General features: G+C 33.3%; 5 protein-coding genes across 8 annotated transcripts; 3 read left to right on the forward strand and 2 right to left on the reverse strand.

The window, feature by feature from the left end:
• The first annotated feature begins 403 nt into the window (after nt 1–403).
• On the forward strand, nt 404–1,517 carry LOC109607265 (complex I intermediate-associated protein 30, mitochondrial). Its single transcript, XM_020023775.2, has 3 exons — nt 404–955; nt 1,013–1,198; nt 1,255–1,517. Exons 1-3 carry the CDS (start codon nt 482–484, stop codon nt 1,477–1,479), a joined length of 885 nt encoding a protein of 294 aa, XP_019879334.1. The 5' UTR covers nt 404–481; the 3' UTR covers nt 1,480–1,517.
• A 100-nt stretch (nt 1,518–1,617) lies between these two features.
• LOC109602242 (probable cardiolipin synthase (CMP-forming)) lies at nt 1,618–3,202 on the forward strand. 3 transcript variants are annotated; one of them, XM_020018572.2, is made up of 6 exons: nt 1,618–1,717; nt 1,774–2,169; nt 2,229–2,366; nt 2,423–2,638; nt 2,820–2,980; nt 3,033–3,202. In XM_020018572.2, the coding sequence occupies exons 2-6, from the start codon at nt 1,822–1,824 to the stop codon at nt 3,127–3,129; spliced, it is 960 nt and encodes a 319-aa protein (XP_019874131.1). In that variant the 5' UTR covers nt 1,618–1,717; nt 1,774–1,821; the 3' UTR covers nt 3,130–3,202. The 3 variants fall into 3 exon arrangements, with proteins under 3 accessions (XP_019874131.1, XP_049821052.1, XP_049821048.1); XM_049965095.1 differs by having other exon boundaries at nt 1,621–1,717; nt 1,779–2,169; XM_049965091.1 differs by having other exon boundaries at nt 1,630–1,711.
• Nucleotides 3,203–3,499: 297 nt separating this feature from the next.
• On the reverse strand, nt 3,500–9,495 carry LOC109601492 (DNA repair protein complementing XP-C cells homolog). The gene is made up of 9 exons (XM_049965077.1): nt 9,401–9,495; nt 5,925–8,603; nt 5,484–5,861; nt 4,892–5,421; nt 4,594–4,838; nt 4,316–4,541; nt 4,095–4,263; nt 3,890–4,044; nt 3,500–3,838 (listed from the first exon to the last, which is right to left on the reverse strand). The coding sequence occupies exons 2-9, from the start codon at nt 8,596–8,598 to the stop codon at nt 3,647–3,649; spliced, it is 4,569 nt and encodes a 1,522-aa protein (XP_049821034.1). The 5' UTR covers nt 8,599–8,603; nt 9,401–9,495; the 3' UTR covers nt 3,500–3,646.
• Nucleotides 9,496–9,738: 243 nt separating this feature from the next.
• LOC109602565 (DNA damage-binding protein 1) lies at nt 9,739–16,071 on the forward strand. Its single transcript, XM_020018974.2, has 12 exons — nt 9,739–9,891; nt 9,955–10,103; nt 10,163–10,714; nt 10,769–10,922; nt 11,487–11,822; nt 11,909–12,245; nt 12,305–12,570; nt 12,628–12,841; nt 12,903–13,357; nt 13,416–13,723; nt 15,316–15,625; nt 15,683–16,071. Exons 1-12 carry the CDS (start codon nt 9,831–9,833, stop codon nt 15,964–15,966), a joined length of 3,426 nt encoding a protein of 1,141 aa, XP_019874533.2. The 5' UTR covers nt 9,739–9,830; the 3' UTR covers nt 15,967–16,071.
• LOC109602557 (nuclear pore complex protein Nup133) lies at nt 16,061–21,547 on the reverse strand. 2 transcript variants are annotated; one of them, XM_020018963.2, is made up of 14 exons: nt 21,388–21,547; nt 21,203–21,330; nt 21,078–21,134; nt 19,955–20,203; nt 19,617–19,903; nt 19,271–19,558; nt 18,858–19,101; nt 18,536–18,807; nt 18,161–18,479; nt 17,804–18,072; nt 17,605–17,751; nt 17,235–17,436; nt 16,338–17,123; nt 16,061–16,281 (listed from the first exon to the last, which is right to left on the reverse strand). In XM_020018963.2, exons 1-14 carry the CDS (start codon nt 21,495–21,497, stop codon nt 16,142–16,144), a joined length of 3,498 nt encoding a protein of 1,165 aa, XP_019874522.2. In that variant the 5' UTR covers nt 21,498–21,547; the 3' UTR covers nt 16,061–16,141. The 2 variants fall into 2 exon arrangements, with proteins under 2 accessions (XP_019874522.2, XP_049818107.1); XM_049962150.1 differs by lacking the exon at nt 21,078–21,134.
• Between the last annotated feature and the right edge of the window lie 968 nt (nt 21,548–22,515).

A 22,515-nucleotide genomic window follows, 5' to 3' on the forward strand; every position in this document is an offset into this window, starting at 1 on the left:
TTGCATAGTTGAAAATATGTGAGTATAAAAAATAGCAAATATATATTTAAAAATTATGCACATAAAAGTATAAATTTAAAGAAACATTTAGTTATATTTTAACCATTAACATTATTTAATATGTATTTGTAAAGATAGTAAAATTAATTATGTAAATAAAAAATAATACTATTATCATTACAACTTATTTTTTAATTCAACCACTTTCCAATTTTGTCGCTTTTCTAGCCGGTCTCTATTTATATATAATAAATATAATTTATATATAATAAATAAATTTTAATTATTTTTAATAAAAATTTTTAGGTATTTATTTTGTGCTTGAACCATTATTACTATGAAAATATTTATAGTTTAAAAACGCATACCAAAATATATCGATCTGTCTGTCGATAACCACGAACACCCGCGACAGAGGAAGAAGTGTAACCTAAATTTTCGATATGATTACAAAATAATTATAAACCATAAATAAACGAGAATGTTGCCCGCTTTTCGGTTATTTTCTCGAGCTGTGGCATCACAATGTACGGCAAAACGCTATTTCAAAACTACAAGCACTTCATACCTATTTTGGGAAGAGGACGATAAAGGGGGTTACCGGGAAGACAGAAAATATCCCCCTTTCAAAGAACGAATGCGTGAAGGCCTTAAAGAGTTGAGAAAAGAAGTTGCCATATGGAAGCAGGAGGTGAAAGAACACTTCGAAGGTGATCCAGTGCTAATTTTTCGACCAGGTGAAGTGGATGTACAATGGCAGTTCAAAGATGAAGAGAATCTTGATAAATGGATTATAACAACAGATAAGGATAACAACGAGGGTTACAGCACGGCAAGCTTAGGTTTAACAAAACATGGCAAAGGTTTATTCTCTGGCAATCTGAATATGAGAGTGCCAAAGGATGGCAGAATTAAAAGAGCTGGATATTGTAATATGAGAACAATAAGAGCTAGAGTAAATATTTAATGTTTCATTTCATCCTTCTACATATTTTGTATAAATTATTTTTAGAAATCTTTTAAACGTGATACATATTTGGATTGGACAAGTTATAATATGTTAGTAATGAAGGTTCGAGGTGATGGAAGGTCCTACCTAATAAATATTCATACAAGGGGTTATTTTGATATTCAGTGGCATGACATGTATCATTATGTACTCTTCACCCGAGGTGGACCCTACTGGCAATATACAAGAGTAAATATATGATATATTATGTAAAATGTGTCCTAACCCACACAAACACTTTTTAGATTCCATTTTCAAAATTTTTCCTTGCTTCAAAAGGAAGAATTCAGGATAAACAAGAATCAATACCTCTAAACAAAATTACCAGTTTTGGGATAACAGCTGCTGACAGATATGAAGGTGATTTTTCTTTAGAAATTGATTACATTGGATTAGAATATGATCCAAATCATGAAGAGGAATTCGCTTATGAAATGTACCAAACGCCCAAATATATAGTTGGAAGCTAGCTTATTTATGTAATAATAAATTTTTTGTTTTTATTTTACTTTGTCTTTGATTTTCGTTTGGATTTCTTCAAATTTAAATGTAACCCGCAAAATATTTAATCTACCGAGTAGATTAAAATAAGCACAGTGGTAGTTTAAATGCATGTGTCACGCCGATCTCTAATTAAAATAATTCAACAAATGAATTAAATATTTAGATATTAATAAGAGATAATTATGTAAAAACTAAATTGTTGTTGTATATTTTATATTAATAGACCTCTAAATAACATTTTAAATGTATTGTTCTTTTAGGTTAGGTTTCACGTATATGGTTTCTCAAAACACCGACTAGTGTTTAAGATGAATAACATAAAACGTTCCTGTACATTAGTAAAAAGTCTTTATAATACGAATTATAGATGCGTACTCGTCAGTTACGATAATCACACATCTAACATTAGGTGGCAATTACAATCTGCAAGGAAATCATTTTTAAAAAATTTCAGTTATCCGTTTTGCTCAGCATCTAATGAACCTAATACATCTGGTAAAAAATTATTAAAAAATGAAATTAAGACATATATTAACCAAAACAAAGAAAGACTAAGAGACACTGAAATAAGACTGAAGAAAAAGGGAACCGTTATATTACAGGACATTAAAGACACTAGAGACAAAGTTAGAAATAAAGTAGAGGAAGTTATAGAGGTATGGCTACATAAATTATTTAATAGAAATTAATTGTTCAGTCAATTTCTCACTTTTAGAGGGAAAATGTGTACACTATACCAAATTTATTATGCATTACAAGAATAGTACTAACACCATATATAGGCATGTTAATAGTACACAGTGAATTTGATTTTGCATTAGGTGTGCTGGGATTTGCTGCCATAACAGACTTAGTAAGTCTAATATGAATTTGATTTTAAGAGCACTTCTAAATTCATAATTTCCATAGTTGGATGGCTGGATTGCTAGAACATGGGAGAGTCAGTCCTCAAAAATGGGGAGTTTTTTAGACCCTATGGCTGACAAGATATTAATTGGAACATTATTTTTGACACTAACTTATGCTGACCTAATACCAATAGCCCTGACTGGAATTATTGTAGCTAGAGATGTAGCTTTGGTTGCTGCAGGATTTGTCATTAGATACAGATCTCTCCCTCCACCAGTAAGTATATTATTTTATATGAAGAACCTCATTTTATTATTATTGGCTTACTATGCTAAAATAAACCTGCTATCTCTGATGATACTTAGATTTGACCTTTGATATAAGTTGCTAAAAATAAATGTAATAGTTGGCCCAATTTCAAATATTCAATCAATAAATTAATTAACTGAATTTTCAGAGGACTTTAAGCCGATATTTTGATGTAACTCATGCAACTGCTCAATTGGCACCAACATTTATTAGCAAGGTGAACACTGTGGTACAGCTAGTTCTGGTGGGTTCAACATTAGCTGCACCTGTCTTCCAATATGTTGGACATCCTGCATTAGAGTGTTTATGGTAAGTCTGTTCATTTCTATTGCAGAAGTGTTTTATAAAAAATATTTTTTAGGTATGTTACAGGGACAACGACCGTTGCCGCAGCCTTAAGTTATATTTTGTCCAAAAACACTTACAGATTTTTAAAACAGCCAAAAGTGCCAAAATGATATTTACTTTAAAAATTTAGGATTTTTGTTATAAAACATTGTATATTTTAAAATATATAGAAAGTTATTAATATATATTCTTTTATTTGTGTGAAGATTTCTTCCACTATACACAGGTTAGCATATTTGATTCTTCTCTTAAAAAAGACAGGTTATTAAACATTCATTCTTTTTCAGAAAATTGTTTATATAGAAATAAAATTGATAATAAACACAAGAGTATTTCCAGGTAATGAAAATGTAAAAAATACGATCGAGATCGTTCACTGTAAAACTATGATTGTTCATGTTCTAGATTTGCTTTATAAAACTTATATTTTCATTTATGAAAATTAATACAGATTTGTGAAAGAAAAAATAAAATAATAAATCGAGAATAAGAGTTTTAATAATAAATATGAATACAAGTATAAAATAAAAGTATGGTAATTTACAATGTAAGTTAACCTGAGAATCGTTCAATAATAATATTCGAAAATATCACTACAAAATACACTGTACAATGTTTTTACAATATTTACTTTCTTTTAGTACAAAATGTAACACATTTTGCATTTTTCTTTGGTGGGTCTGGTTCCTTAGACGAACCGAAATCGTATCTAGCCTTAAGTCTTTCACGAATTAAAAGACCTTTAATAAGTCGCTTCCAATTTCCATAGACACGCTTTTCAATTTTTTCTTCGTCTTTGCGATCCTGCTCTTCTTGTTCCTGAAATATACATTTTGTAAAATAAATCATATAATGTAACACTAATATTACTTTTTCCCAGGCATCAAACAATTGTTTCTCAAATTCTTGGCACACAACAAACCCTTCGTAAACGGGATGACTCCAACCTCCATGAAAGTCGAAACCGACTATGGCTGGAGCACAGTCAATATTCAGTTTCTTTGCAATCTTATTTAGCCCTGGAACTGAAGAACAAGTGTAAAAAATATTAGTACAAATAATATTTGAAACTTACGATTCATATGAACAGTTTTCTTAGGCAGCATTTCAGGCTTGAAGAGATCAACATTGCCGAACGCATTTCTTGGCACAATACCATTTTCTGCAGTAGGGGGTTCATAATCTTGAACTTGCCATTCACCAAAGACTTCCAATAGTTGATCAGTTATTACTTTATTAGACAACTGTAAATCACAAACATATTAAATGTCTAACTTGAAATTTTTTCTGCTTAACCTTATCATATTTTGGACGAGCCTTAACAATTTTGTACGGTTTTTCGCCAAGTCGGACGACTTTAGCTTGTTTTAACCAAATATCTCTGGAATGCAAAGTATATACACAGTTCCTTGAATAAACTGGTTCTCCTCTAACAAATCCAAGAGTTGGAGCATCTGGTGGATATATTGCTTCAAATTTAAGTAAATGTCTTTGTAACACATAGAGTGGATGATTTTTGTACCTAGAAGTTTGAATTGAACATAATATGCATTAGATTAGTACTGCTTACTTACTCTGATATAACTTTAGGCAAAGGCTGTTCCAGTTGAGCTATTTTCAATTCTTCCTCCTCCTTTATGTCCCTGACACTTTGAGGACCTTCAAAAGGTCTAATTGCCCGTTGCAACCACACAGGGTCAGCTCTAAGCTTCCTAGTCACAGTGTTAAAGTTTTTGGAACAATATCTCGCTGTAACATCTTTAATTGTTTCATTATTGTTCCATCCCACTATATAAGTTATCGGATGCGTTGCTCTTGACTAAAAAAGATAAGAAATATATAAACAAATTATACATACATTTGATTACTTACATAAATTTCGTTAACACAGTCTACTTTTCCAAAAATAACATCAACACTTATCCATTTTTGTTCACTTTCACAGTATACTTCACACCAAACATCATTACCCTTTTTTTTCTGTTTACTTTTATCATCAGGTTCTTGTCCCCTACTTCCTGGCGAGTTCTTAGTGACCTGCACTCGTCTTTTGACCTTTACTTTTGGTGAAAAGTGATCTTCACTATCGCGACGCTTCTTCTTGATGGGTTCGGGAGCATAATCAGAATCAGAATCAGATTCATTTTTATTTTTCGCTCTCTTTACTAATTTCGATTTATCTAAAATTTTTTGTTCAGCCATTCTTCCCTTTACAAGTGATATTATGTCCTTCTGAACAGATGAATAATATTTGCTTTGCTGGGATGATGTACTTGCAGACTGTTGATCTAATTTTTCAGGACTTCCAATATTGTTATTTTTGGAAAGCTTATTGAGGTTTACTTTACGGGTATGAACAATGTTTTTTTTTAAAGCAGAGTTTTTAGGAGAAAAATCATCATCTAAAAAATCACAAATCTCGTAGATTATTGAAGATTTTAAACTTGAAAATATAAATACAAACCTGAATTGTGAGCCTCAGCATTTGAAAGATCAATTTTCAATTGTTTGGGAGGATTTCTTGGTGAACTGGTCTTCTTCTCAACTTTTTTCAACTTACTTAAATTTAACTTGGAACTGGATTTTTTTCCTGTTTTATCATTGGCGCCGTCCAATTGTGGAATGGCGTTCTCAATTACACTGCTCACAATTTCATTGACAAATTCTTCATCAGTGACTTCAACTTCATCCTCACTATCTGACAGATCAGGTACTTCACTACAGGAACTGGAATCCCATAAACCATCTACTTGGGGGATGTTCTTTCTGACACGATTTGGCCACCTCCATTTTACCTTAATTATTGTTTTCTTATTTTTGCCTTTTTTCTTACCAATAGATGCTGAAATAAAAAAGTTTAAAGATACAAAGGGTACAAGTTGATGGGCACAATATATTCACTTACACAGAATATTTTTTGCTGGTCGCGTTAGCCCGGTGTTTTTTAAATCACACTTCTCTAACTTGACACACAACTGCTTTTTAGTGCCCAGCTTAGTATGTATTTCCTTCAATTTTCTAGGTGAATGGACACTTGATAAACTGTTTGAAACAGTATTTGGCAATTGAATTTTTTCACTTCTCTGTTTTGATTTGTTATTTTCTGCATCTTGCAACTTAATAGTTGATTTAGATGTACTATTGGATTGTTGTTCTATACTATGATTAATATCAGATAGTCTCTTTATTTTGCTTCTAGAAGTGTTGGTTTCACGTTTTTCTGGACTTTTATTATTTACTGTAAGAGGTTTCTGTACTTTTTTAGGCGATTTTGGTGATGACTGTTTATTAGATCTAATATCATCTGTTTTTATTATTGTCTGTTCTAATTTGATAGTAACATCCTTCAATATGTAATTTTCAATATTCCGTTTTCCGTTATTTTGATAAGGAGACTTCGGTATAACAATATTTTTCTTTAAATTTTCTTGAATATTGAAATTATTTTCCAACAACATTTTTTTGCTAATATGGCCAGGTGTGCGATCGTGCTCGTTATTTTTGTCTCCTTTTAATTCATATTCGATCTTAACGAGTTTTGGGGATATCTCCACCAAATCATTTGACAATGTATGGAAATTTTTCACAGCCATTTTACGAGAAATGTTATTTTTTCGTTGTCTAGTGGTTGGATATTTATCATCATTTCCATCTAATTGGGGAATAACTGCTTTTTTATTGACAACATGCTCTGTTTGTTCTTTTTTGGCGTTTTTCTTAGTCACTTTTTTAAGATTATTGGAGTCAGTATTAGAAGGACCAGACGCTTTATCATGATCGCCTTCCTTTTTTGTTTTCGTTTTTCTAGGAACCTTTTTATCATCATCAACTTTCTGTTCATTAGTTTTTGAGCTTCGATTTCTGGTTTTCCTCACAACTTCAATTTCATCTGAATTGTCTTTTAATTCAGTTTTATTTTTTTCTTCAGTTTGATTATCATTGGTTTCCATAGATTTTCTACCGCCACCTCTAGATTTCCTTTGATTTGATGTGGCTTGTTTTGTGGATGTTTGATTGTCCTTAGTTTCCTCCAATTTTTTATCTTCAACAGTTTTTTTCAATGTTGAACCTTCAATTGTTTTAGTAGGTTTTTTAAGAGATTCTTCTTTACTTTTGGTTTTTCTTTCCTTCTTCACATTTCCTTCTGCGGATTGTTGTTGATCCACCTTATCCATCGTTTTATCTTTACCACGAGCGCTTCGTTTAACAGTAACTTTGTCTTCAACATTTTTGTTTGCATTTTGATCAACTCCTTTATCACTTATATTCTTTTCGTTAACTTTAATATTACTTTTTGGAACTTTTTTCTGTTTTGCATCTTTTTTAGCAACAGCTTCAGACACGATTTTTGATGTGGAGGTATTTTCTGCTGTTTTAGAACCTGTTACCTTTGGATTAGCCACTTTCTGTTCATCCTTGGTACTTAATGAATGTAGCTCACTTGTTGGAGGCTTTAATGGTTCAACTTGTAAAGACAATACTAACCTACACTGAATGCCTAGAGACCGGAGAATAGCTACAAATACGTAACATAAGATTGCCTCGTTACTTACTTCACGGTCGCTTATTTGTTTCTGTAATTCTTTGTCTAAAGGCAAATCATTACTTTTTTTTTCATTTATTTTCATCATGCCTCTGTACCATTTCAATATTTGTCCTATGTACTTTAAGTCAACCTGACCTGAAGGGTAAGCATTTTCTGATGGCAATAATGACAAAGCCATTGCCAGAGTTTCTGGCTGATTAATACAAGAATTTACGTAGTTTCCATGACCCAACCAGCATAACACATGAACCTTGTGCACATAAACTTGGTTCTCCTTTCTCATCCTATTCAAACGTCTCTTCATTGCCATTACAAGGTCCACTCCCTTCTTTTTACGGACTGCATCAGGCATTTCAACAACGATTTGCAAACCTTCTTTACGAATAGACTCATTTTCTACAGGACTTTCCTGGCTGGCCACTTTTATTTCCTCCCAGTCGCTGTCGGACTCGCAAGTTTCGAAATCGCTGGATCTCAAATCGAGATTGTCCAACGAATTGTCCTTATGTACGTTTTCTCCGACTTTCAACAGCTTGGATATGTCCAGATTCTCCTCCTTCTTTTTCTTCTTCGCTTCATACAAGGCAATTTGCTTCTTGGCTTCTTCCATTTGTCTCGTGAAAGTTTCCATTTGATGGAAAGTCATCGGTTCGGACGTATTATCTTCAGACTGGAACACAGGTACGGCAGCGGGCACTTCTTCGAGTTTAGACACGGGATTTTCCATCTCTTCATCCGAACTAGATGAATCGCTCAGTCTGGTCACGCCGTCGAACATTTTTTTTTCGATTTTTTCAAAAGATTGTGGGTTTTTCGCCGGTAGATTAAAGAAGGTGGAGTTCAGGTTGATTTTGTCGGCGGGTTGGAGATAATTTTCAATGTCGCTCTCGCTAGATGAATCATCGGCGTCCGCTGGAGTTTTGTTCTTTGGCGGTGAAGGGGTCTTTGGTTTTTTCGCCAATGGTTCGTTATCTTCATCGTCTGAATTACTTTCAACTATGGCCGGTCGACTTTTTCTTGTGGAACGACGCATTGTAACTGAAAGAATTGGTTATACAATAATAATAAATTTAGAATTTTCTTTATAACACTAAAAATAAATTAAATAGTAAAACAACATATTAGCAACCATCCCATTATTTTATGACTATGTGAAAATATGATATTATAATAGTAAACTAAAAATTTAAAGTATTGTAAATATTTAATTACTAGCAGTTTAATTAATGGTTTTAAGGAGAAAAATTTTGTGTATGAAAAGAAGTTTATAGAAATAAAAATCGTAATGATTAAGATCCTTGACTCAATTGGTTCGTAAAATTACCGGGGAATCTGCAAAAACAACATGAAATTTTTCTATTCATATAGACAGAATAGAATGTTCTTTCCTATCTTTAAAAGGGGTTTCACCACAAGAGCAATCACTCTAATAAGACTGATGAAAAATATCCATCTGAGGTTGGGAGGTTAATATAACAAAATATTCCGGACATCACGGACATCTTATGATTCGAATATATTCTAACAAGGAAAATGAAACCCCATCGTATGACATGGTACTTTAATGGTACAATTAAAAAGAAAAAAAAACGAAATTAACAAGTTGAAGTTCAAAAACTTGATTTTTTTTTCATTTAATTAAACAAGAAATCGGAGCTATTTATACCTTATGAATAAATGTTTTTATAATATACAAAGATGTTATATTATTATACACCAAAACTCCCGCCATTTTTGTCTTGAAATAAACTGTAAATTATTTATTTTATTATATAATGTCAGTTAATGAAACTATCTCTCGACAAATCCGCACACTAATACAGATTAAAACCTACCTTACTTAATTCTTTACTTAGGATGTACGACTATGAAAACTAACTTAACAAATGTAGATACACGCTTGTTTTTGTGTTGTATAAAAACAATTCAACTTGAAGTTTAAGTTACACTGCACGGATACCAACTGACAACATGTTTTATATATTTATGTGTTGTGAGTTTTAGATTCTTTTCTAATAAATCTTTCAACGAGTCATTATCCAAATTGACACTTCTAAAAAATAAATGACAAAAACATTCACCTAACAAATAGATTTATACGTGTAAAGGCTTGATTAAAAATATAGAATAATTTGACACAATGCCGGTTACTTGGTCAGTTGGCAATAGTGAATAACTTCATTGCGTTCACGGTGAAAACATGTTAAAAATAGTGCAGTAAATTCGGATAACATTTAAAGTGAAGCTGAGAGCTATTAATTCGTAATGGCCCATCACTATGTGGTGACGGCACACAAGCCGACAGCAATAACAGCATGCGTTACAGGTGCGTATTAAATTATTAATCAAATTGACTTAATCGAACCACCCTCTAACCCCTCTTTTTTAGGCAACTTTACGTCGCCGCAAGACTTAAACTTAATTGTCGCGAAAAATACGCGTCTCGAAATATATTTGGTTACACCAGAGGGTCTGAGGCCCATAAAGGAAATTGGTTTATATGGCAAGGTAGCTGTTATGAAGCTATTCAGGCCACAGGTAATGTTAAATGTTTGTCATTGTTTTGCAATACAACTAATGATTTATTTTGTTTTTAGCATGAGAAGAAGGACTTGCTTTTTATCGTTACATTACGTTACAATGCCATGATCTTGGAGTGCTTGAATAATGGGGAGAACATTGAAATTCTTACAAAAGCTTATGGTAATGTTGCAGATCGTATTGGTAAACCTTCAGAAACTGGTATCTTGGCCGTGATTGACCCAAAATCTCGTTTTATTGGTCTCAGACTATACGATGGTCTCTTTAAAATAATTCCTCTGGATAAAGACAACTATGAATTGAAAGCAACCAACTTCAAAATGGAAGAGTTGCAGGTGTATGATGTTGAGTTTCTCCATGGGTGTGCTAACCCAACACTTATTCTCATTCATCAAGATGTAAATGGGAGACATGTTAAAACCCATGAAATATCCTGGAGGGAAAAAGAATTTGTCAAAATTCCGTGGAGACAAGACAATGTCGAAACTGAGGCCTCTATTATAATACCAGTACCATCTCCTCTTGGAGGGGCCATTATAATTGGCCAAGAAAGTATTTTATATCATGATGGTATCACATCAGTTGTTGTAGCACCACCAGTTATCAAGGTATTATTATATTGAGTTAGTTTTTACAGTATTTTAAAATTAAAACTATTTTAGCAAAGCACTATTGTATGTTATGCAAAAGTAGACCCTGGAGGTTTGAGATATTTGTTAGGAGATATGGCTGGGCACTTATTTATGTTGTTTTTGGAAACAGAAACTAAAGGGGAAACTAATGAAGTGGTGAAAGACATAAAAGTTGAAATGCTTGGTAAGTTGTCTGTTTATTCATAAGTTTCAATTTAATAAATAATTTATAAGATTTTTTAAAATACAAGGTGTCCCACGAAATTTTTCACTAAATAAAAAATATTCAAATTAAAAAAATACACAAACCAATTTTCACTAATTTGCTCAGGGATCTCCAAATATTATTATTCTTCAACATCATCTGATATTGATGGCAAAATGCTTGAAAAAGTGACAAAGACTTGCATAAATTGTGTCTTCATTATTTAAATCCAGGTTTCTTGTTCATATTGTTGAATGTCAAATTGTCAAATAATTCAAGGAGAATACAAAAAGTTTTATTTCGGTAAAAAGTACGATGTTTCCTTATATAACGTGGCGTGTTAACTAAATTTCTTGGAGTGGTTATCATTTACGAGCAATTCCACTATTCCAAATCACTTAATAACATTTTTACGATGGATAAAAAGTGAAAAACTTGCTGGAATACCATGTAATGGATTATACAATTATTTAGTTATTGTTAGTATTAATAGCGGGCATAGAGGCATTTTCAATGTGTTTCTAATCTCATGGAAATTCTCAGGAGAAATTGTTACGCCGGAATGTATAACTTATTTGGACAACGGCGTTCTGTTTATTGGTTCTCGCCTGGGCGACTCGCAACTCATAAAGTTGAACACAAAGGCGGATGAATACGGTTCTTATGTGACTGTTATGGAATCGTTCACGAATCTTGCGCCAATCATAGACATGTGCGTTGTGGATTTGGAGCGCCAGGGTCAAGGACAATTGGTCACTTGTTCGGGTGCTTTCAAGGAAGGTTCATTGCGTATAATTCGCAACGGAATTGGCATTCAGGAGCATGCATCCATCGACTTGCCCAGCATCAAGGGCATGTGGGCGATACAAGTTGCTTCCGGTAAGTTTTTAATACTGCTCTGTTAAAGTGACCCATAGTTTAGGCTATTTTATCAATGCTTTGGTTAACTACTGAATATATTTCAGCCGGAACGTTAGATAATACACTTGTATTAGCTTTTGTGGAACAAACACGCGTGTTGAGCCTGAACGGCGAGGAGGTGGAGGAGACAGATATACCTGGGTTTGCTGCAGATTTGCAGACCTTCTATTGTGGCAATGTCGTTCACGACCAAATAATTCAAATCACTTCGGTGTCGGCCCGTTTAGTGTCTGCCCAAAATAAAACTTTGCTTGCAGAGTGGAAGCCACCAACAGATTCAATCATAAGCGTTGTCGCATGCAATCAAACTCAGATCGCCGTATCAACGGGATCTGATCTCTACTACATTGAAATCCACCCTAACGAGCTAATTCTTAAAGGGTAATTACATTATTCTTGTAACAAATCTAATTAAAATCTCAAATTCATGTATATTTCAGACTTACCACATTGGATGTGGAAATTGCATGCCTTGATATCAGTCCTCTAGGCGAAGGAAAGCAAAGGTCTGACGTGGTGGCAGTGGGTCTGTGGACCGACATATCGGTAAGAATCTTGCGTTTACCAGACTTGACTGAAGCCACAAAAGAAATGCTGGGCGGTGAAATTATCCCACGATCTGTGCTTATGACGAACTTCGAGGGCCAGAATTACTTGCTTTGTGCGCTAGGAGATGGTTCCATGTTCTATTTCCTCTTCAACAACGGTACGTCACTTTAAAATTACTTCAAGTGTTTTTTATTTGAATTCGTTTTCTGTGTAGAAATTACAGCGTTGACCGAAAAGAAGAAAGTCACTTTAGGTACACAGCCCACCGTTTTAAAGACGTTCCGTTCGCTCAGTACCACAAATGTATTTGCATGTTCGGATAGACCCACAGTTATTTATTCGTCAAATCATAAATTAGTATTCTCCAATGTTAATATGAAAGAAGTAAATCATATGTGTTCACTTAACGCTGAAGCATACCCAGACAGGTAATTATTTACCACATATTTATACCATTTTGTTTATGTATATGTTGCCATGTTTCTGCAGTTTAGCCCTCGCCACAGATAATTCAGTAACAATAGGCACTATTGATGAAATACAAAAATTGCATATTCGAACAGTGCCCCTGCAAGAATCGCCGAAACGCATTGCCTATCAGGAAGCGTCACAGACGTTCGGTGTTATTACTTCCCGCATCGACATCCAAGACTCGACAGGTCTGAACCCGGCCCGTCAGAGTGCCTCCACTATGACACAGTCAGTGACTGTCTCCAGCAGTGTTAGCAGCTTAGCGGTTAACAAGTCAAGCGGAGCTGGCGCCGCCAGTACCACTAGCAGTTTGGTCCCCGACTACGGACAAGAGGTTGAAATCCATAGTCTACTGATCATTGATCAAAATACCTTCGAAGTATTGCACGCCCATCAGCTGATGCAACAGGAATATGCCATGTCATTGATTTCTTGTCAACTTGGAACTGATCACAACACCTATTTTATTATAGGTCGGTAATACGTATTTTAGAATCTTTCAATTTAATATACATTAATTTTTATTTAAAGGTACGGCCGTTGTAAATCCGGAAGAGCCTGAACCAAAGCAGGGACGGTTGCTGGTGTTCCACTGGAATGAAAACAAGCTATTCCAAGTCTCTGAAAAAGAAATTAAGGGTGCTTGTTACTCGCTGGCCGAGTTCAATGGTAAATTACTGGCTAGTATAAACAGCACTGTCAGATTGTTCGAGTGGACTGCCGAGAAGGAACTGCGATTGGAATGTTCCCATTTCAATAATATCATCTCCTTATTTTTAAAGACGAAAGGCGACTTTATACTTATTGGAGATCTGATGAGGAGCATGACTCTCCTACAGGTAAGCAAAATCGACAATATTTATTTATTCGGAACCATTAATTTACAATAATTTTAAATAATTGAATGCATCCTACCCTTTTTAACTGATTCGTTTATTGATAAAATTGCCTATATATCCTTTCAAGAGTTTTCAGAAGTGAACAATATCTAACTGTATTTTGATTTTGATAGATATAAGGCACGTTTCAGCAGTTCGAAAGGCGTACAAAGTATATCTGAATATTGCCAAACTTATATTTATTATCTTTTTAGAAGGGGAACCCCTATGTAAGTTAACCGAGTTTTATGGATACATATTGTGCATGTCTCCTATTTGTGAACACCTGTTGACCTGTAAAAGAACAAAATTCAAGATTTCTATATATGGCAATGTAAGACTTAATCATTCCACACTATTTAATACACTACAGAAAAGTGCTTGTGGTTACACGCAACCAAGAACAATGAAAATTACAATGATTATGACAATAATTATTAAACAGGTTTATAGATTTTAACAATCTAGAAGCTAATCTTTTTTGAACAAAAATGTCATTTTTACAAAGGTTCAGCTACATTGATTACTTTTCAAGATTATCAAAATCTGTAAATTAATGTTAATTAAATAATTTTACAATAATGAAATATTTTAAAAAGAGATGTGCGATTATAATAATGTTTTTGGAATCCACACTACAAATAACTCATTTATAATTAAGACAGTAAGAAGCAATTGAGTGTAAATGATACTTTGTTTTTATTTCTTGACTCACATTTATGGGAAAATATGTAATTTAATACGTAATTTACCTTAGTGAACTATACTGAACTATATGTGTGTATACGTCAGAAATCATGATTATATGAGCAAATGGCTAACAGAATGAATTTAAATTGTTTTATAATATAAATCCATAGGTGCCATTCGTGTTGACTATGTGAATCAAGTAAATATGCGGCTTTGCAGATTTTTGATGGCTGATTTAGTGACTGAAGAATAGACGTTGATTGCAATTAATTAGAATATATTTTTCATTCTGGATTAAATTACTGTAGAAACACAATGGTTCTATAATGCAGGACAAAGAAAAAAATTAGGTACTAAATTAAAGAAAAAATGAAATAATTAGTCCCATGTAAGTATCTTTTGAATGAAGCTCACAGAAATAATAACATTTGTAATTTAATATGACGCATTGTCGCTACCTAGACGTGTTCAAATAGGAGGCATGTGGTTAAAAAGCTAAGCCACATTGTTGCAGTTCCGAACTCTGGGTAAAAAGTCGGTACTTAAATTACATACCTTTTCTGTTATGTTTGAACATTGATAAGCTAAAGACCTTTATTAATATTTTATTATTCAGTTAAATTACAAGAAAGTCTTTGGTTTATTGTAATTGTCAATATTTCAACTGATATAAATTACATTTATACTCTATTTATACTTCAGTTCTATATGACTTGAAAGGAAAGCTATGTTTGGGGCCAAATATCTGCCAATAACTTTTCATTCAAATTATGTGATACAGAATTGTGAGTACTGTGTATTGTAATAAAAATTATTCTTGCTTGGGAAAAAATATAACGTCTTTTTTGTTTTGATTATCCAAGTACAAAACGATGGAGGGCAGTTTCGAAGAGATTTCTCGTGATTACAATCCGAATTGGATGACGGCCATTGAGATCCTTGACGACGATATATTCTTGGGCGCCGAAAATAGCTATAACCTCTTCGTATGCCAGAAAGATAGTGCTGCAACAACGGACGAGGAACGTGCCCAGATGCAGGAAGTTGGACAGTTTCATGTGGGCGACATGATAAATGTCTTTAGACACGGTTCGCTGGTCATGCAGAATCTTGGCGAGTCTTCGACGCCCACTAGGGGATGTGTTTTATTCGGTACAGTTGGCGGAGCTATTGGTATGGAGTCTTTAACCACAAATAGGATTTTTTTTACATAGTTTAATTTAATTTCAGGTTTGGTTACTCAAATTCCGCAAAACTTCTACGAATTCTTGCTCGAGTTGCAAACAAAATTGTCGACGGTGATCAAGTCGGTTGGAAAAATTGAGCATAGTTATTGGAGGGCGTTTCACACAGACATTAAAACTGAAGCGTGCGAAGGATTTATTGATGGGGACTTGATTGAAAGTTTTCTGGATTTGTCCCAGGAGAAGATGAAGGAGGTGGCTGATGCTTGTCAGCAAGTAACTGTTGAGCACTTAGTGAAAATGATTGAGGATTTGACTAGAATACATTAATTTAGTATCCCCGTTTTTGGGGATCATTTCAATGTCAATATTCAATTCAATGAAACGAATTCCTATAAGGTTATGTATATTAGAAATAAAAATGTTTCTTACTAATTATAGTTTTATTTATTAAATTATTATATAATATTAAATTAAGAACAGTATAAAAATAAGAAATTTGATACTAGTTGTCAACTACTTGCACATGATCTAAATGATCGTACGCAGTTTTTATCAAAAACTGGAAGTTTGTATTATCCTCCAACTTTGTGAGACCATCAGTTAACAGATCCAAAGGAGGTAACAAGTTACTAGGATCAGCACCTACAAATAAAATATAAGTTTATCCATAAAATTTCCTTTTATAAAAAATTACATACCTAACGCTAAACATAATTCGATGATTTTAAAAAATAGAGTACTTTGCAAAACAGCCATAGGTTCATTCAAATTTTTGTAGTCCCAAGTATCTCTAAGAATTGCGTTACACCAAATCTTCACGTTTAATTCCTGTCGTAACTCGTAATCCGTTATATATTTAAGCATTTCCAATGCACTCCTAAACTCTACTTCTGTAGCATCTGTGTATTCGGAACTAATATACAAATTGATTATATCTTTGGCGGAAATCACCCCCGGGTTTATCACATCAAAACCATGCCCTTGTAAAACATAACCAGGCAAATTTTTCTGATAACCAACCAATTTCAATTTATTATTGATAGCATCAACATATTTATCAACATCCGCAGTGTTGGGTCCAGCAAGTTTTGCCAGTTTACTCATACTCAATAAAGTTTTATATTTATCTAAGGAATCTACTTCCGTGGAGGCCAAATTGTTTAACGTATCAGCACCCACTGCAAACTTTTTGTCAAATATGTGTTGCATCCAAGACAAAGAGGGATGATCTGACAAAAATTTGGTAAGTGTCTGTAAATTATCCGACTTGCCTACTTGACGGTATCTATCGATTAGTTTGCCCTGTTTGTTTTCCTTGAAAAACCAATTGTACATGTACTCTGCAAAACCGTCTTGCCTGAAACGATCGATGTATTCATCGAGACGTTGATTGTTATCGGTGTTATCGCAAATTATGACCAAAGTCTCAAAATCCAAATACTTTTCGGCAAGTTGGGCGGCTTTTTCATATTCGTTGTCTTGTACTAAAATATAATTACATATATTTGAAATCGTTTAAAAGATGATAATAACTATAATGTGAATAATTTGTTACAAAAAAGCACTTTAATTTATAAAATGAACGTTCTACTTACAAAGTGGCTTTATCAACTTGTGTCTATCTGTACAATATTGTTTATAAATCGCAGCTTCTCTGTCAGTGCCGCGTATGCTTTCCAAATATGACTTTCTTCCATCCAAAATTAAATCTGTTAACGCAACAAATTGTTCCACTAAGTCACTTTTTAGCTGTGAAGAGCTAGACAATTTCATGCCATAGGTGAAAGTCAGCGAATGCTAAAAATACAGTAAATTACACCAAGCAAATACATATTGCCGAAACATATATTAAGATACTTATATGAAAATAAAACTGTTTACAAAGTACGTAACTCTCGATGATAATAAAAATGTATGAAATTTTGACGACAAAATCAAGTTTATTGTGGTTAAAGAATATTATACCTGTAACAGGAGAGCATCCATTAGACCCTCAGAATCGCTAGCTGCTGTCCAAGGTATGTACTCCGTTTGCAAAGATTTGCCGACCTCGTTAAGGGCAAAGGTGTCGGCACGTTGAAGTCTGTATTGGATCACTTCATTTAAAACGGTCTGAAAACATTAAACTATAAATCAAATTTACAATTTTCTTGAATTAACTTACAAGAATAATTTCGTTGCTATCATAGATGTGTTGGACAATTTCTTCTGGATTTAAATTCGAGTGTGCCACGTCCTCAGACAAGTTAGCCAGTTCTTGTATGCATTTCTCCACTTTGCTAACTTCTCTATAAAAAATATCTTGATTGGTAAGTCCATTGTCTCTTTCAATATCTGAATCCTTAATTGCATTCTCTATAGCATTCTCCAAGATTAAGCTGACGGGCAAACTTTTTAGTATGATCGCCGCGATGATCTTCTCGGACAACTCGGCTAAAATGGATATTTTTTTTTGAACAACTTACACATTGAAGATAATAAAATAAATACATTTTTAAATTCACAATGTAAAATATTTTACCTAAAATTTGAATAGTTGGCATCACAGTATCTCTTATTGAACAGGCAGCCAGCCGTTGCCATAAACCAGTGTCTTTTAAGAATCGCAAAAACAAAGAAAACGCCTTTTGCTTGTCTTCTAATTGGGGCAAAATTTGCATATAATAAGAGCTTCCTATGCCTAAGGTTGCGTTATCTGTCCATCTGGGATCTTTGGCAGGAATATCATCCAAAAGATCATTACAAATTTTTATAACAGTTTTATCTAGCAATGAATCAATAGTGGGAGTTGAAGTCGTCTCAATGGGATACAATACGCTGAGAATTTCTTCACAGGCGCCCTTGAAATTGATACTGTATGAACTGACTAATAGAAAATACAAAACAAAATATATACCTGTTGGTTCTGAACATAAAAGATGAACGCCGCCTTCAACTGACTTAAAGAATCCTTGTAAGCCTCATATAATTCTTCGGGGTCCATATTGTAGACAGAAAGGTTATTGTTGGTAATGCCTACAGATTCGTTGGACGAAGTGTCAGCCACAGCCAACAAACTGACATTTTGACTAACATTCAACAAATCACAATTAAATTCGTTGGATGAGACGGAAACCAGACCGCTGTTCCTCGAAAAGAACACTGGTGTATTCACACAGATTGACCCACCTAAAGACAAAATATTAGATTATTATTTTTTTAAACTGAATTGGTCTCACCTAGTAAGAAGTCTTTAGGAGAATTGAACTCAAGAACATCTGGATCTTGCTGCTGTTTCACCACAGTAATGCTTTTTTGATTGTACAAATACACTTGATTGCCACAATACAAGAATCTATATAAGAGGGCGTCTCCGGGATTATCTTCATTGTACATAGATGATATTTTAAGCAACATAAAATTTCTGATACTGGTTGGAGCTTGGGTACCAGCAGTAGCTATGGAAATCATTGCATAGTGAACCTGTGGAAAATAACCATTCAGTTTCAACAAATTATAAACATAACTTTGTTTCTATGAAAATTATTGTATTTAATCCTATTAAAAATCATATTGACTTTCAACCATATACACCGTTTGGTTTTTTAGTATTAAATATACAGGAATAAGAAATAACTTTTCAAAAAGTTACCTGAGGAGACATTTGCATGTTAACCGCGGCAGCCAAAATGAGAATACCGTCATTGTCAGGTTGAATATCTAACAGCCAAGTATCAATGTCGGTCTGATCACCAATACAGTTATCCCAAACAGCGTTGTGAAAGCTGTCCCTGACTAAACGATTTAATTCAGCATAAAACACTAAGTTCTCAGTGTCCCTATCTGATAAAGACCACTTTTGTAGCGAGTGACCGGCCAAAACGTAAACCGTCCACGTGTTGTCTTCCTTATTGGTAACACTCAATACTCTAACCAACCGCTGAAATTAATTATAAAAAATTGAATATATTGGGGAGATATTAGGATGATTTTAATACCGGTTCAGTGGACTGTTCTGTGGAGATAGGTCCAAAAATTAACGACGACATTCGCTTACTAATACCTCCGAGCCATCCATTGGGAGTTCCAAGAGGTTTGTTCTCCAAACTGTGCCTTCCACCGACCGACGTCGGCTGCACTAGGACTATGGTACATGTAGTAGTTGCCAAAATACAACCCAAACCTTCCACTTCTGTTAAACTATCACATTCTTGCCCTTGAAGATCGATAGATTTCTCCACAGTAACACCGTCATGTGCGATGGCCGGCCAATACCTAACAACTCCTAAACATCCAATAAAAACACTAAATTGTGCATTTTATTAAAATATCTTACCTTCTGGCGACACTGCTATACAAGCTGGAATGTTGTGTCCGTGTGGTAAGAAAACGGACACCAATTCCGCCCGATGGGCCAGGTCACTCTGGGGGAGCTGCAGTTCGAAACACTGGGTCATTAAATTCCGTTTCGTTGGAGTGCCAGGATTTTCTGCAGTCTGTCGGTACTGCCAGATTAGGAGGCGTCGACCACACACAACCCAAACATATCCGCATTCTGAAATTCGCGCCGAAACAACGGCGCTACCTAAAATATTAATTGGTGCTTTATTATGATTCTATAACAGTTTACTTGTATTGTTATGTTCACAAGCTTGATTCCGAAAATAGTATATTTCTCTATCGAAAAGTTAAATCGTTAATAATAAGTAATTTCAGTTTACACGAAATAGAAAATAAAAATAAATTTAAAGATAGTTCTATTCTAAATCAATGTATTGTTAGTTAAATATTTTATTAAAATACATACAATCATTTATAATAAAACATGTTTTAGACTTCTATTCAACTTTTTGTTTTGTAATTTTATATTGTTTAAATTAAACCACATCAAAATGTATGTATATTTATATATTTATGAAATGTACATATCATTTACCTCAATTGGCTTATTCTTCTTACAATAGATTATATTTTAATTTGATTTATTTCATTTTCTGAATTACTACTTACTTTAAACAGAAAATTAATTTTTAATTAATCATAAAATTGAAATTGCGATGCTAAAAATACGGTTTATGATGTAATCAATCCAATCAAATTAAAAAACAATAAAAGAATTTGGAATTTTACTTGAAAAGTTTTCTTAAACAATTTACTATTTTAACCTCATTTCTTTTCAACCGACTTCAATTTAAAATTAGTTCAAGAATATAATTTTGAAAACTATATATAGGAATGTTTAAAATTTGTAAACAATCTTGATAATGGTAATTGTTTTTTTACTAGTATTCTTTTCTTAACAAACAGAGCTTTCCTCTATTTCATGCATATTATTTTTATCATTTACACTCATCCATAATAACAAATTTGTCAGATGCTTCTTACACATAAAACCTCCACCAAACACTTTCAAATAGACCATAACAATACCCAAAACATGGATACTAAAAAAATTCAACCTGTCTCTCTGGCCTCTGCTAATTTGGAATGATCAAATGTTGGACCTCTAGCTACACCTAATTTAAAATATTGTCGAGTATATATTTTTATACTACAGTACTACTACTAATGACAAGACACTTACGGTCTGCAAAAGTTAAGGCCTCTGTGATTAAAACTGGTAGTGGTTGACCAAATCTCTCCACATAGTTTTGTGAAGACTTTAATATTATTTGTAATGATTGTGTGGATTTTCCGGAGACACTGAATCTCCTAAAAGAATATTTTAATGATAAAAGAGCGCGTCATTTATAGGTTATGGCAACTCACGATGATTTTCTAAAGTTTACAGGCATTAGCCTTTTAGAAGTCACATTTTGTCGACTCCTAGAAGTAAATGGACTTCTTGGAGAAAATGGACTTAAATCGTTTTGCTCCATTGTACTAACTACAACCAATATCGTTTACAGAAATTTAAAAATAAATACCGGTTTTTGGACAATCAACACTGCAAATTTTCGTTGGTTATGTTTAGCATACGCAGTAGTTGAAATGTAATTTTTTAACTGAACATATTACCTACCACAAAATAATAACAAATGTTTCAAAAATTTATTTTTTATGTTTTTATTTAGGTCATAAAGTGAATGTGATTGAAATTTCTCAATACAATAAATATTCTTATTACGATACAATATAAAATTGGACAAATAAAATAATTTTGCCTATGCAATATTTGCAAGTTTCGTAGATCAAGGAACGTCGAATTTTAAAACATATTTAATATTCTAATTAATTAAAAGAAATCTCAAGGATTTATAAAGTAAGGATTTCAATCAAAACTAAATACTACATTTAACGGAAAATCTTATATATATCTTATATCAGCCTCTTATCTTACCATTCAATTCTCTATATTTTGTCTTCTTTCCACCCAACATTTATGAATAAAATCAGTAAGAAAATAAATATATTTATCTACATATTTATAAAGAACTGTTAAGCGTTTAATTTCTTTTCGAAATAACCTTAATATGTTGAATTTAAAGTATGTATTCATGGTGGATTTTTATTATAAAACATTAATACCTTAACTTATATTAATTTTACATCAAATACATAAATGTTTAACTAGAACAATATTGTAAATATAATCTCTCCTCCTTAGCTTTGATAGTTTTATCGGCGGTCGGAGGTCTGTCTCTTCTTGAGAATGAGGGAGGATGTTCCGGCGCCTCGTTCTTATTCTTTTCCAGTATTAATCACACAGAAAATATTACGATCAAGTTTTTCACAGATAATGAGAATTTTCTACTTACTATTTCTATTTTGTTCCAAGGTCTCGAAAGAGATGCATTTTCCCGTTTTCTCGTATTTGTTTTCTTCAATCTGTTCTTTGAGTAATGCGGATTCTTTTTCAAATTCCGCAATTGCGCACTCCTAAATTAAACAAAAAAC

This window comes from Aethina tumida, chromosome 1 (genome assembly GCF_024364675.1).
Source record: "Aethina tumida isolate Nest 87 chromosome 1, icAetTumi1.1, whole genome shotgun sequence".
NCBI classification, from domain to species: Eukaryota; Metazoa; Arthropoda; class Insecta; order Coleoptera; family Nitidulidae; genus Aethina; species Aethina tumida.